This window comes from Cetorhinus maximus, chromosome 13 (genome assembly GCF_964194155.1).
Source record: "Cetorhinus maximus chromosome 13, sCetMax3.hap1.1, whole genome shotgun sequence".
NCBI classification, from domain to species: domain Eukaryota; kingdom Metazoa; phylum Chordata; class Chondrichthyes; order Lamniformes; family Cetorhinidae; genus Cetorhinus; species Cetorhinus maximus.
This window is the reverse complement of record NC_135891.1, coordinates 12,635,306-12,649,407: the sequence shown is the minus strand read 5'-3', so window position 1 is coordinate 12,649,407 and position 14,102 is coordinate 12,635,306. Positions and strand designations below refer to the sequence as shown.

General features: G+C 45.1%; 1 protein-coding gene across 4 annotated transcripts in view; it reads right to left on the bottom strand.

Annotated features, from left to right (window-relative positions):
- Positions 1-14,102, bottom strand: part of ppp1r16b (protein phosphatase 1, regulatory subunit 16B) — a 163,498-nt gene that overhangs the window by 21,323 nt on the left and 128,073 nt on the right. For all 4 annotated transcript variants that reach the window (XM_078554960.1, XM_078554959.1, XM_078554961.1 and 1 more), the window contains 2 exons: positions 13,839-13,984; positions 13,021-13,124 (listed from right to left, as the gene is read on the bottom strand). In XM_078554960.1, the coding sequence (XP_078411086.1) occupies positions 13,021-13,124; positions 13,839-13,984 (250 nt within the window). The remainder of the gene's footprint in view (positions 1-13,020; positions 13,125-13,838; positions 13,985-14,102) is intronic.

Below are 14,102 nucleotides of genomic sequence, written 5' to 3'. Positions count from 1 at the left end.
ATTCGGTAGTAATAAGACCACCGAGTCTCAAAAGGTTTTTTATAAAACTAAATTAAACATTTACTAATACAAGATAGATTGTAAGCACATACATATATCTACAAAATTACTATAACTACAAAAATCCCTTAATTAATCTGACTCTCAGTTAGACCCCGGTAAAGCAACAGTAAAACACAGATTTAAACAGACCCCTGGCAAAGCACACCCTGGACAGTCGCATTCAGAATGAGTTTCTTTCAGCTCTGGATCCTTGCAGACAGACTTGAGGCTCACTAGAGGCTTTAGATCTTAGAATGCCTCCTCCTTTTACCAACAGCCTTCTTTTCCTTTATACATATTTTCCTCTGAATGCAAATTCTCATTGTCACTAGGGCAGGAGTTCCCGGTCAGCGAGTTGGGGGGGGGGGGGGGGGCAGGGCACGCTCGCCAACGTGTAAAATGACACGGGATGACGTCGGGTGGAACTCCCGACGTCACCTCGCCCCATTTCAATTTTCAGGGAGGTGGGGGCTCAGCAGAATCAGTTGTGCGCCCGCTGACCTGTCAATGGCCAATTGAGGCCATTGACAAAGTCGTTAAACTAATTAATGGACCTGCCCGTCCAACCTTAAGGTTGGGGGGGCAGGCCGGGAGCCCTGGCGGGCATTAGAAAAAGCATGAAACCTCATCCACGGGCGGGATGAGGTTTCATGTAGGTTTTTAAAAATGTAATTAAAGTCTATTTAAAAGTGATGGACATGTCCCAACTCATGTGACAGTGTCACATGAGGGGACATGTCATGGAAAAATTTTCTCTCTATTTTTCAGCTTTTTTTTTTATTGTGGAGCCGATCTCCCTGAGGCAGCACTTAGCCTCAGGGAGATGAGTGCACTCTTTCGTGCGCATGCGTGAAAGAGCGCACTCTCGGCTCAGGGGATTCCCCCTCCCACCCGCACAGGGAGCGCATAGTGCTTCCTTGCGGACGGAGGGGGGAAAATTCTGCCCCAGGTTTTTTTTAAACCTTTAAATCTTTTAACAATAAAACCCTTTCATGATACCCACTTTACTGGTAAGCTTTATTGTTTGAGCTTCACCTGGTTAGGTGTAATATTTCACCCTCTCTTTTGAATGGTCTATTTAAAAATGCAAATTGCCCCCTTTACACCTCACCATTTCCCTATGTTTATCTAATTACCATTTCAAACCTACTTCCCTTCTATACATCAAAGCCTCTAGACCACCTGATTTTAATCCAATTAAGGCACACACACACAGACACAGACACCATTAAACTCTATTTTAAAATAACTTTCAATAACATTATTGTATCTTCTTGACGTGTATGCATGCCTGGCAATGCCAGCCATTATTGCCCATTCCTAATTGCCCTCGAGAAGATAGTGATAAGCTTCCTCAGTAATTTGCTTAGACCACTTGAGAAGGCAGTTAAGAGTCAAACCCATTGATGTGGGTCTGGAGTCACATATAGGGTGGACCAAGTAAGGGCAGCAGGCTTCCTTCTCTATAGTGAAAAAAATAGGTTTTTTTTACAATAATCTGTTAACTTACTTCTGAGTAACATTGGTGTTAGAAAAAAAATGAATCCTCTAATTCCAGTGACTAATGTTGACAGAGCAAGAGGCCTGGGGAAACCCACTTGAAGCAATTCAAAGATAGCAACAGACTATTGAACCAATTACTACTATAAACATTTTTTCTTTGTTTAACTCAGTAAACTAAAGTCCCCATTAAACACATGAACATGATGGGAGAGTGGGGTTGGGAAGTGGTGGGCGTGGTGGGAAGGGGGGGCGGTGGGAGGCGGGGGTGAAGGTCAGGTGGTGCTCTGGGGTTAGCACGCCGCTCTTAACTCTGGCAACTGGATTCAATTCCGGGCTAGACTGATGGGATAAAAGTGTCCTGTGTTTGATTGCTTTGCAAAAAGAGTTTGGGTGATCTCATTCCAACTCCTGGTGGGCTTGGGCTCATCGAAGAAACAGTCCCTTATTCAGTATTAATTGGCAACCTTATTCAGAATGGCCACAGAATGGAAAAAACTGCCATACTGAAGCAGTAGAACATGCTATTCTGGGATTGGGCTCGGGATATTTTGTCGGGAGCAGAGCAGAGGGAGGTTTATTCCACATCTGATCACGTTACACTTAATCTCCAAGAATGCTTGACATTAATATTGAGCATCTGATATAGAAAGGGCTCCATTCCCCAATGTTAGCATTCCCCCATCCTGAACGTAAAATTCACCGATAACAAAACTATAAATGAGTTTGAGAGCCTGCCATGACCTGAAACACAAAATAAATTCAGTCATCAAGCCTCTCAGACAGATGTTTAGGGGACTTGTTGAATTCACAGACTCCACAACTGGAAGATTTGTAGTGACTGTCAGCCATCATATGTATATGTTAAAGTAACCATCAGCAGCCAAAACGCAGGTTCTCGGTTTGGTCCAATGAAGCAGTTAGGGAGACACATGAGATGTAAGCAAATGGACATCGATGTCAATGCTTCGCCAAGGCCCTAAATCCTCCTGAAACTCTACCACTATCAGCTCTCGAAACTGGCCTCGCAATGTCAGCCATGGGTCAGTGTGTAGTATTCTCACCTCGGAGTCAGGAGGTTTTTGGGTTCATGGCTCCACTCCAGAGGCTTGAGCCCAAAATCTAGGCTGACACTGAGACGACATTGTTGGAGGTGTCATCTTTCAGATGAGATGTTAAACTGAGGCCCCATCTGCCCTCTCAGGTGGACGTAAATGGTGCCATTTCAATTGAGAGTAGTAGAGTTCTCCCCAGTATTCCGGACAATAGTCATCCCTCAAACAACATCATTAAAACAGATAACCTGGGCAGTGGGAGCTTGCTGTGCGCAAATTGGCTGCCGCATTTCCTGCATTACAGCAATGACTATAGGAAAGTATCTAGGTTAATCTCACAATCCTTTGCATGCGTATAATATTAATTGTGCCATTCCCAACCCTCCAACATACCTCTGAAGAAGAGTCATACGGACTTGAAACGTTAACTCTGTCTTTCTCTCCACAGATGCTGTCAGACCTGCTGAGATTTTCCAGCATTTTTTGTTTTAAGTTTTCCTTCAACAGAGCAAAGTTGTTTTAAGAAATACCTTACTGGAGTTCAGCAAAACATAATTGTGCTTTTTGGGTAAATTTTGTGCAGAAACTTGCACTGAAAGATCTTCTTAGCCTTCCTTCCACCTGGCAAGAACCCAATTCAGCCAGCCATGCAACAAATGATCTTAAGCCAAAAGCACATAGATTTAAATTATTAATTTATGAACCCCTCGGCCCATGTTATCAACAACTGCTGCTATTTCTAGAGAGATCTAGCTCAAAACATTTTTTTTTTTTAAATTCACGCAATGGTTTCTTCTTTGCCACGGAGGATTCTGGATAACGTGGCATCACTGAGGAAACTGTTTTTAATCCAGGGCCTGTAGGGTCGAATTTTCTACAACGTTCAGGCTCGGAAACCAGGTCAATATTTATTATCTTGGGGCAGGTCAAACAAACTTCTGTGGGAAATTACAGCACCAGTAATTAAAATAAATTTATAAAAGGGTCAAGTTGGTTTCTCCTCTGCAATCATAGACACATGTAGGCAAGGATTATATTCAGTGACAGAACTAATGTTCCATTCAGAATAGCAGTGGTTTGTATCTACAACGCAGTTTACTTTTTGGAATATGGAAACAGCTGCTAGGAAAAGAGACCATGGCCAGAATCTCCGGGTCGGCATGTAGGGGCGGGCTCCGCTCGCTGACGCATAAAATTACGCGCGGTGACGTCGGGCGTGTGTCCCCAACGTCACCGCACGTCATTCAGATCTTCAGTTCGGCAGGTCGGCAGCAGAGTTGGCTGCGCACCTGCCGAACTGTCAAAGGCCTATTAAGGCAATTTAAATAGTAATTGAAATACTTAATGAAGCTGCCCGTCCAACCTTAAGGTTGGCGGGGGGGCAGGCGAAGAGTCCAAGTGGCCTTCGCATTTATCATGAAACCTCATCCACGGGCGGGATGAGGGTTCATGAAGGCTTTTAAGCTTTAATAAAAAATTGATAAAATTCATAGACATGTCCCAGCTCATGTGACACTGTCACATGAGGGGACATGTCTTAAAAATTTTTTTTTTCTTTATTTAAATTTTTAAAAATCAAACTAATCTCCCTGAGGCAAGATTTCTGCGCTCTTTTGTGCACATGCCCGAAAGAGCACAGGCCCTGACTCAGCCTACTCCCCCCGCCGCCCGCACAGGGTGCACTCAGCACTTCCGGGTGCGCGTCACGCTGGGCGGGCCTTAATTGGTCCACCCACATAAAATGGCGGCGCGCAGCCAATCGCGGGTGGCGATCGGCAGTGCGCCCGCCTGCCCGCTCCCACTCCCGCCCAGCCCCTCCCGACAGGGAGAAAATTCTCCCTTACGAGAAAGAGCCCATGTATATTAATCTGTTGTTTAAAAATGTTGTGACTTGGAGATTTCCCATAGCATTGGTCACAGTTGTGGACGAATATAAGCTATTTCACACGGCTGTATATAGTGACAGTACGAGTCCCAGGCAGAAATGAGATGATTGGATAATTCCCGCATCAATCACACCTGGATCCTGCACTACTGTAAATGGCTGGGATTAATTTTATGCACATAATTTGTATTATGCATCTACCCTCCACGCACTGCATTTTTCTGGAGAAATAATTCTGCTTTTAATCGGGAAATTCTGATGTAGTTTCGGTCATAAGTTCTGTTTGTTGTATCGGGTAGAGACTCCATTTGCTATAACTGCTGTAAGGCCCACTCCACCTGCAACTCACTGGCTGACACAATGGTGTCAATACCCACATTGTACTTAAACAGAATGAGGATGTAGCTAGGAGTGAAATTCAGGAACTTGCTCCACTAGACAATGCCACCTAGTGGTGACAGTTGGAGACCGTTACAGAGAATTGTTTACATACAGAATTTCCATTCTAAAAGGGGTTTGGGCGATGGAGTGGTGAAGTAGTGCTGCTTATCGAGCATAACACTGGTGGAAAACTTGCACTGAAAGATCTCCTTAAGCTTCCTTCCATCCTGGTGAGAACCCAAATCAGTCACCCATGCAGCAAATGATCTTAAGCCAAAAGCATAGATTTCAGTTATTTATTTATGAACTCTCAGCCCATGTTATCAACAACTGCTGGAAGAGCCAAGGAAACTATGAGGAATGATGTTTTATCCAAGGGTTATGAGCTCTTCTATTAAAATTGTGAATTTCTCCCCTTTCCCCTCCACTGCCCATGAATATTCATTCTCTAAATGTTTACATAGGAAGTTGATGTAAAACCTGTGGCCAAAAATGATGAAAACTGAAAGTCAGACAGGAACTGCATGTGATTTTTAATAATAGACAAAGACAAGTGTTGAACTCTGAAAAATGAAAATAAAAACCTAATGAGCTGTCAAATTTGATTGAAATTTAAGTTCTATGCTCAATATGTTAGCATTTGACACTGGAATAATTTGCTAGTGTCAGCATCACAAGCTTCCAGGTTACAGTGATCATTTAGGACTGAGATAGGAGAAAAGATCATTTAGGACTAACACGAGGTGAAATTTCTTCACTTAGAGGGTTATGAATCTTTGGAATTCTCTACCCCAGAAAGTTGTGAATGCTCCATCGTAGAGCATATTCAAGGATGGGAGTGATTCAAGAGGGAGATGGTGGCATAGTGGTAATATCACTGGACTAATAATCCAGAGGCCTGGCCTAATGCTCCGGGGACATGGGTTCATATACCACCACAACAGCTGGTGGAATTTAAATTCAATTAATAATGACCATGAAACTATCATCAATTGTTGTAAAAACTCATCTGTGTCCTTTACAAAAGGAAGTCTGCTTTCTTTACCTGGTCCAGCCTACATGTGACTCCAGACCCACAGCAATGTGATTGACCTTTAATTGTCCTCTGCAATGGCCTGGCAAACCACTTGCAATCAAGGGTGGGCAATAAATGCTGGCCTTGCAAGCGATGCCCACATCCCATGAAAGAATAAAGAAAAAAAAATTCTGATCTGTCAGGGAATCAAGGGATTTGGGGATTGTGTGGGAAGTTGGAGTTGAGGCAGAAGATCAGCCATGATTGTGTTGAATGGAGGATTAGCCTCAAGGGGCCACAGAGTCTACCCTCCTCCTCCTCCTCCTACTACTTATGCTGTGTTTTTACTATCTTAGCACAGGCAGCTGCACTGTAAAGTTCACTCTAATTCAACTAAGCATTTCTTGCACCAGAAGTCCTTGTGGTCTCTCTGTCCAAGGTTAGAAACTAAATGATAATTAGTGCTAAATTAAGCATGGTTTGCGCTGTGCCCTTGAGCTCACGATAGACCTAGGTTAATACTGCTCAAAGTCATTTCGCCTCCTATCCTTACAGTCAGCAGAGACACAAACCGCTTCATTCTGTAGCATCAGCCCGACCTGAGATTCAATTTCCGTCCCTCATGACCACAGGACATCCCAAAGCGCTTTACAGCCAAAGAAATACTAATTAAGTTCAGCCGCATCATTCACTTGTAATGAAGGAAATGCAGCAGCCAATTTGCACACAGCAGGGTCCCACAAACAGGAGAGTGATACTGACTGTATAATTTCTTTTTGTGGTGTTGATTGAAGGATAAATATTTCACCAGGATACTAGGGGGAACTGCCCTGATCATCTTCACAATTGTGGCGCAGGATCTTTTACAGCCACCTGAGAGGGAAGGTGGAACCTTGGTTTAATATCTCACCCAACAGGCTACACCTTCAACAGTGCAGCACTCCCTCAGAATTGCACTACAGTGTCAGCCTAGATTTTTTTGTGCTCAAGTTTCTGGAGCGGGCCTTGAACCCCCACAATCTTTTGACTCTGAGGCAAGAGTGCCATCTACTGAACCATGCCTGACACCTGATGCAGCTGAATACACCACAACAGCATTTATGTTAACATGTCACAATCTCCTGCACTCTGGAAGAAAAGACACGGCCATTACAAAGGCGACACTTCACCTCGAAACAAACATTCATTTAAACATGAAGAAACATTAAGAAATCTTAATGCACAGGGGTCAATTTGGTGCATTTATGTACCTCCTACAACAGTGACTATATTTCAAATGTACAACACAGGGCGTAAAATTGTTGGGATATCCTGAGGTCATGAAAGGCACTATATAAATGCAAGTTCTTTCTTTGTTTATATACACAAACATATGTCACGTGCAGGTGTACAAAACATCCAATTGCTATTCATTTGCACCAAGCTATAGCTAGCTGTAAAAGCAAAATGCTGCAGATGCTGGAAATCTGAATTAAAAATGCTGGAAAATCTCAGCAGGTCAGCAGCATCTGTGGAGGGAGAAGCAGAGTGAACGTTTCGAATCGGTTCTGCCTCAACTTCAAGACTATTTCCAGCACTTCCTCTTTTCGTGACTGGAGCTAGCTATCCCAATTAATGCTACAAGCCTAATATCGACTTTACAGCCTTCCCAGTGTTAGCCTTTGGGCAGAATCTTGTGCTTTCACAGGTGGTGAGCTTGGAGGCGGGAAGGACATGTAGTTAGGTACATGTACCCGAACCCCACCACCTTCCTGCCCTCCGTCGGAATTAAGTTCTGCGGGGGAAAGCATATGGTCGACGTTCCTGACCCACCGCCAATTGAGGCCCTTATGTGGCCAATTAGGACCACTTAAAGGCCTCATCCGACCTCCGCCGGGATTAACCTAGGTGCAGGCGAGCCTGTCACCATGCGGCGTGTATGGCAGTTGTCATCCCTGCGGGTAGCTTGTCACCTCTGGTGGGAGCTGGACATCGGGAAGTGGGGCTGGCAGTGGGGCTGGGTGGGGGGTGGTGGCTGATAGCCACCCTTGCGCCCTTGCTGTCAACTCCCCCTTCCTCCCTCTCCCCCAATATCACTTAACTTTGTCCTGGGTCACTCAGCAATCCTGGTACTCTTGTGGAGTTGGGGGGCGGGGGAGCTGCTGGAGGGGTGGGGTGGACATTTTCCCGATGGCAGGCACAGCCTCATCCGCAGCGTAGCCTAGCACGGGAGCTTCCAGCCTCTGACTGGCCGGCAGCTCTTGCTAGGCAAGACTTTTCTAGCCCTGGTTGGGTGGGGGGGGTGGGGGGGTCTTGATTCCTTAGGAACTCCCGCCACTGGCCGCGCCACTGCTAACTGCTAATTTGGTTCGACGGACCTTCCCGAAAAAAAAAAAGACAGCTTGGGCCTCTCGCCGGCTCTCCAGCTGGCAGGGGAGACCCCTGACGCCTCGACAAGATTCTGCCCCCTGTTTCTCTCCTCCTGTGAAACATCAGCACTGTTAGTGTCAAACACTCAAGTTGGGATGGAACCGATGGCTGGGGTCTGATAATTTAACTTAATTCCTGTTACTGACAGTTTGCAGCGGGGCCTCTTGCAGGCAAACTCTGACAAAATCCTAAAGAATATCAATGTTAAAATGTCTGGGAGGGTAAAAAGTATACAGTATCTCAACACCAAGTTACTAAAAGAATTGGCAGAAGGGGCCAAACTCTCTGATGTTAACTTTCAATAAACGAGATTCGCAGTTTTGCAGCAAGAGGTCAAAACTGCTGTTAGTAAAGAAATGGGAGGTACTTGAGAAGCTATAAATTATAAATCTGGTATGCCCAACCTTTCCTGACAGGAGGAATTACTGGAATGTTTACCATTACATTCCTCAAACTGCGCAATCCTCTTCTAAAAATATATTAAAGTATCTTGTTGCGAGGTGGGGGGCTGGGGGTGCAGGTGGGTTTGTATGGCAAAAGCCCCAATGACTATAGGGTTAACTCTTAGAACAAAAGGCGCAATTTCTTTCCATCCATATTCCCAACTAACCCTGCCTCTCTCTTTGATTTCGCTGGCCGACTCCTCTCTATTCCCCCTCGTCTCTTCCGTTTCCTTTGCCTTCCTCAGACTCCCTGTCTTTTTGGTTCACTCATTCATAGGGGGAGATGGTGGCGTAGTGGTAGGGCTAGGAATCCAGAGGCCTAGGCTAATACTCTGGGCAAATGTGGTTCAAATCCCACCATGGCTGCTGGTGGAATTTAAATTCAATTAACAAATCTGGAATATGAAGCTGGTCTCAGCACTGGTGATTGTGACAACTAACATTAAATTGTTGTAAAAACCCATCTGGTTCACTAATGTCCTTTAAGGAAGGAAATCCTACCTTCTTGGCAGAAGGAAACCTGCCATCCGTACCTGGTCTGGCCTACACGTGACTCCAGATCCACAGTAATGTGTTTGATTCGTAACTGCCCTCTGAAATAGCCTAGCAAGCCACTCAGTTAAAGGGCATTTAGGGATGGGCAACAAATGTTGGCCTGGTCAGTGACACCCACATCCCATGAAAGAGTATAAAAAAAAAAATCACAGGATGTGCTAGCATTTTATTGCCTACCCTTAGTTGCCTTTGAGAAGGTGGTAGTGAACCTCCTTCTTGAACTGCTGCAATCCGCATGGTGAAGGGTACTTTCACAAGGGAAGTCCAAGATTTTACCTAGTGACGATGATGGAATGGCGATATATTCCCAAGTCAAGATGGTGTGTGACTTGGCAGGGAGCTTGGAGGTGGCGGGGGTTCCTGCTGAACCTACTAGCCTTGTTTGCCTTAGAAAATACAAAGTTAGAGCACAAGATTTCACAAACAGGGCAGAGTACCGTTGTTTTTAAGGATCTATCTTAAGAGTGAAAGGTTGGAATGAGGGTGGAGGAGGGGGAAAATCAGTTCGTGAAGTGCGCAACTTTATTAATTTAATCATTCCAGGCACAACCTCTCCCCCTTCCCCCACATCCAGAATATCTGGACAGCGTCTAAGACCCAAAACTCCAGTGTTCACTCCCCCTCACACATTGAATTCACTAATGGATTATTTTTCCAATCTGTTTTACATAAGCTGAACGGCAAAGTGAAACAGAGATGTGACTCTTATAGTTTTGCCAAGAAGGGAGAGTCTTTGCTTAGAATATACTTGAATAGTGTGCACAGTTCTGGGCCCCATACTGTAAAAAAAAAAGATATATAGAGGGAGAAAAGATTTACAAGCTTAATACAAAAACTGAAAAGTTATGACTTTCAGGAAAGACTGAACAGGCTGTAGCTCTTTTCTCTAGAAAAGAGGATGTGAATGAACAGATAAAGGTCTTTAAGATTATGAAATGGCTTGATAGGGTAAACGTAGAAAAGATGTTCCCACCTGTGGGGAGTGCAAAACCAGGATCCACAAATATAAAACAAAAACAGAATTATCTGGAAAAACTCAGCAGGTCTGGCAGCATCGGTGGAGAAGAAAACAGTTGACGTTTCGAGTCCTCACGACCCTTCGGCAGAACTGAAGTATAGTTAGGAGAGAGGTGAAATATAAGCTGGTCTAAGGTGGGGGGCGGGGGGAGAGAGAAGTTGAGGGTGGGGTGGTTGTAGGGATAAGCAAGCAGTGATAGGAGCAGATAATCAAAAGATGTCACAGACAAAAGGATCAAAGAGGTGTTGAAGGTGGTGATATTATCTAAGAAAAGTGCTAATTAAGAATGGAATCCACAAACAGAACTGTCCTGGCAGACCGATCGTGTCAGCCTGTTCCTGCCCCACGGAACTCATTTCTCGTTATCTTGACTCCCTTCTCTCTCCCCTTGTCCAGTCCCTTCCCACCTGCATCCGTGATTCCTTTGACACCTTACGTCACATCAACAATTTCCAGTTCCCTGGCCCCAACCGCTTCCTCTTCACCATGGATGTCCAATCCCTCTACACCTCCATCCCCCACCAGGATGGTCTGAGGGCCCTTAGCTTCTTCCTTGAACAGAGGCCCCAACAATCCCCATCCACCACTACTCTCCTCTGTCTGGCTGAACTTGTTCTCACACTGAACAATTTCTTCTTTAACTCCTCTCACTTCCTCCAAATAAAAGGTGTGGCTATGGGTACCCGCATGGGCCCCAGCTATGCCTGTCTCTTTATGGGGTATGTGGAACATTCCTTGTTCCAGTCCTACTCCGGCCCCCTCCCACAACTCTTTCTCCGGTACATCGATGATTACTTCGGTGCTGCTTCATGCTCTCGTCGGGACCTGGAAAAATTTATTAATTTTGCTTCCAATCTCCACCCCTCCATCATTTTCACATGGTCCATCTCTGACACTTCTCTTCCCTTCCTTGACCTCTCTGTCTCAATTTCTGATGATAGACTGTCCACCAATATCCATTACAAGCCTACCGACTCCCACAGCTACCTCGACTACAGCTCCTCACACCCCGCTTCCTGTAAGGACTCCATCCCATTCTCTCAGTTCCTTCGCCTCCGTCGCATCTGTTCTGATGACGCTACCTTCAAAAACAGCTCCTCTGACATGTCCTCCTTCTTCCTTAACCGAGGTTTTCCACCCACGGTCGTGGACAGGGCCCTCAACCGTGTCCGGCCCATATCCCGCGCATCCACCCTCACGCCTTCTCCTCCTTCCCAGAAACATGATAGGGTCCCCCATGTCCTCACTTATCACCCCACCAGCCTCCACATTCAAAGGATCATCCTCCGCCATTTCCGCCAACTCCAGCATGATGCCACCACCAAACACATGTTCCCTTCACCCCCCCTGACGGCATTCCGTAGGGATCATTCCCTCCGGGACACCCTGGTCCACTCCTCCATCACCCCCTACTCCTCAACTCCCACCTATGGCACCTCCCCATGCCCACGCAGAAGATGCAACACCTGCCCCTTCACTTCCTCTCTCCTCACCGTCCAAGGGCCCAAACACTCCTTTCAAGTGAAGCAGCATTTCACTTGCATTTCCCCTAACTTAGTCTACTGCATTCGTTGCTCCCAATGCGGTCTCCTCTACATTGGAGAGACCAAACGCAAACTGGGCGACCGTTTTGCAGAACACCTGCGGTCTGTCCGCAAGAAAGACCCAAACCTCCCTGTCACTTGCCATTTTAACACTCCACCCTGTTCTCTTGCCCACATGTCTGTCCTTGGCTTGCTGCATTGTTCCAGTGAAGCCCAACGCAAACTGGAGGAACAGCACCTCATCTTCTGACTAGGCACTTTACAGCCTTCCGGGCTGAATATTGAATTCAACAACTTTAGATCTTAAACTCCCCCTCCCCCCATCCCCACCCCGTTTCTTCCCCCTCCCCCTTTTTTTTCAATAATTTATATAGATTCTTCTTTTCCCACCTTTTTCCATTATTTTTAAATCTACAACTAATACTTTGTTAGCCTGTCCACCCCACCCCCACTAGAGCTGTACCTTGAGTGTCCTGCCATCCATTCTTAATTAGCACTTTTCTTAGATAATATCACCACCTTCAACACCTCTTTGATCCTTTTGTCTGTGAAATCTTTTGATTATCTGCTCCTATCACTGCTTGCTTATCCCTACAACCACCCCCAACCTCAACTTCTCTCTCCCCCCGCCCCCCACCTTAGACCAGCTTATATTTCACCTCTCTCCTAACTATACTTCAGTTCTGCCGAAGGGTCGTGAGGACTCGAAACGTCAACTGTTTTCTTCTCCACCGATGCTGCCAGACCTGCTGAGTTTTTCCAGGTAATTCTGTTTTTGTTTTGGATTTCCAGCATCCGCAGTAGCTTTTAGCTTTTTGTTTTTAGCCACAATTATAAGATAGTTACCAATAAATCCAATAGGATTTTCAGGACAAAACCTCTGTAACCAGAAAATGGTTAGAACGTGGAACTCGTCACCACAAGGAATAGTTGAGACAAAGAGAATAGGATATATTTTAGGGGAAGCTCGATAAATCACATGAGAGAGAAAGGAATAGAAAGATGTGCTGATAGAGTTAGATAAGGATGAATGAGAAGAGGCTGGTGTGGAATATAAACACTAGCATAGACCAATTGGGTTGAGTTGCCTATCTCTGTGCTGTAAATTCTGTGTAATCATAGCAAACATAGCCACCCTGTTAATTGAATTTAAATTAGCCTTGTGAGACTTACCCTGATTAACCATTGCTGTCTCGATGAGCTCCAAAGTCCGATCATCATCACACAGATCATAGGGCATGTTCCCATCTGCATTGACTGCCAACAGGTCTGCACCCCTGCAGTGAGAGGAGTGAGAGTGAGCGAATTGGACTGTGGGATCAAGTTACTCTCCTACCGGCAGAGCTGCCTTACTTTCCATTAAACTTGATTTAAAAAAACACCTATCCCTTTGGGCTGAGGATCCCACCCAACAACATGAATCTGTTTTCCCTTTCAGACACTAACAAAGCTGCTGTCATCTGGTTTCATTTTCAACATCTGCAGTCTCATCAAACTTAAAATATAAGTCATACTTTCACAGCTGTTTATAAGTACCTTGAACATAGGGGAGCACTTAATACAATGGTTATCTTTATTCTGTTAACCAAATCAGTGGTTATAAAGATAATTCAAGTTATAAGGAAGTATAATTTATTTATGTAGATCCAGAGCAATGTCCAAAGTTTTGGAGCAAGTATTCAAATCCGTAATAAAGCAAAGAAGGAAAGTGGGTGTTCTACTCAAGTTAAGGTGGGTTAGCAGTTAGTATTGTAGCCAGGGTACACTATTAATCACAGAAAAATATATCCTCCTTCAGGGAGTTTCTGAATATGCTAATGATGAGATGATACCTGATAGCTTTACATGGAATATCTTCCAGTTCACTCTATAGCTTTTGGCTCAGAAAAAATTAATCAGATTGCAGCGCCAGACGAAAAATAATCGGTTTAAGCGAGATTTTGAGGTTTGCATTTTCCCCCCCTTCCAGAGTCGAGGTAAAAGGGACTGACCGCTCAACGAGGATTTTCACGAGATTGGTGTGTCGACATGTGGCAGCCGCATGTAATGGGGTCCACAGCTCATTATCCTTCGCATCCACATTGGTCCCGTGGTCCAAGAGTAGCCTCACCATCTCTTCAAAGTTATCGATACAGGACTAGAAGGGAAACACAAGGCGTTAAAGGGACCTTTGAGACCGGCACAAGAATGAAAATGTTTCCCGGGAAACACACCCAGCGTTACTGCCCTGCAACAGGTATTTCCTCAGGGGTGTG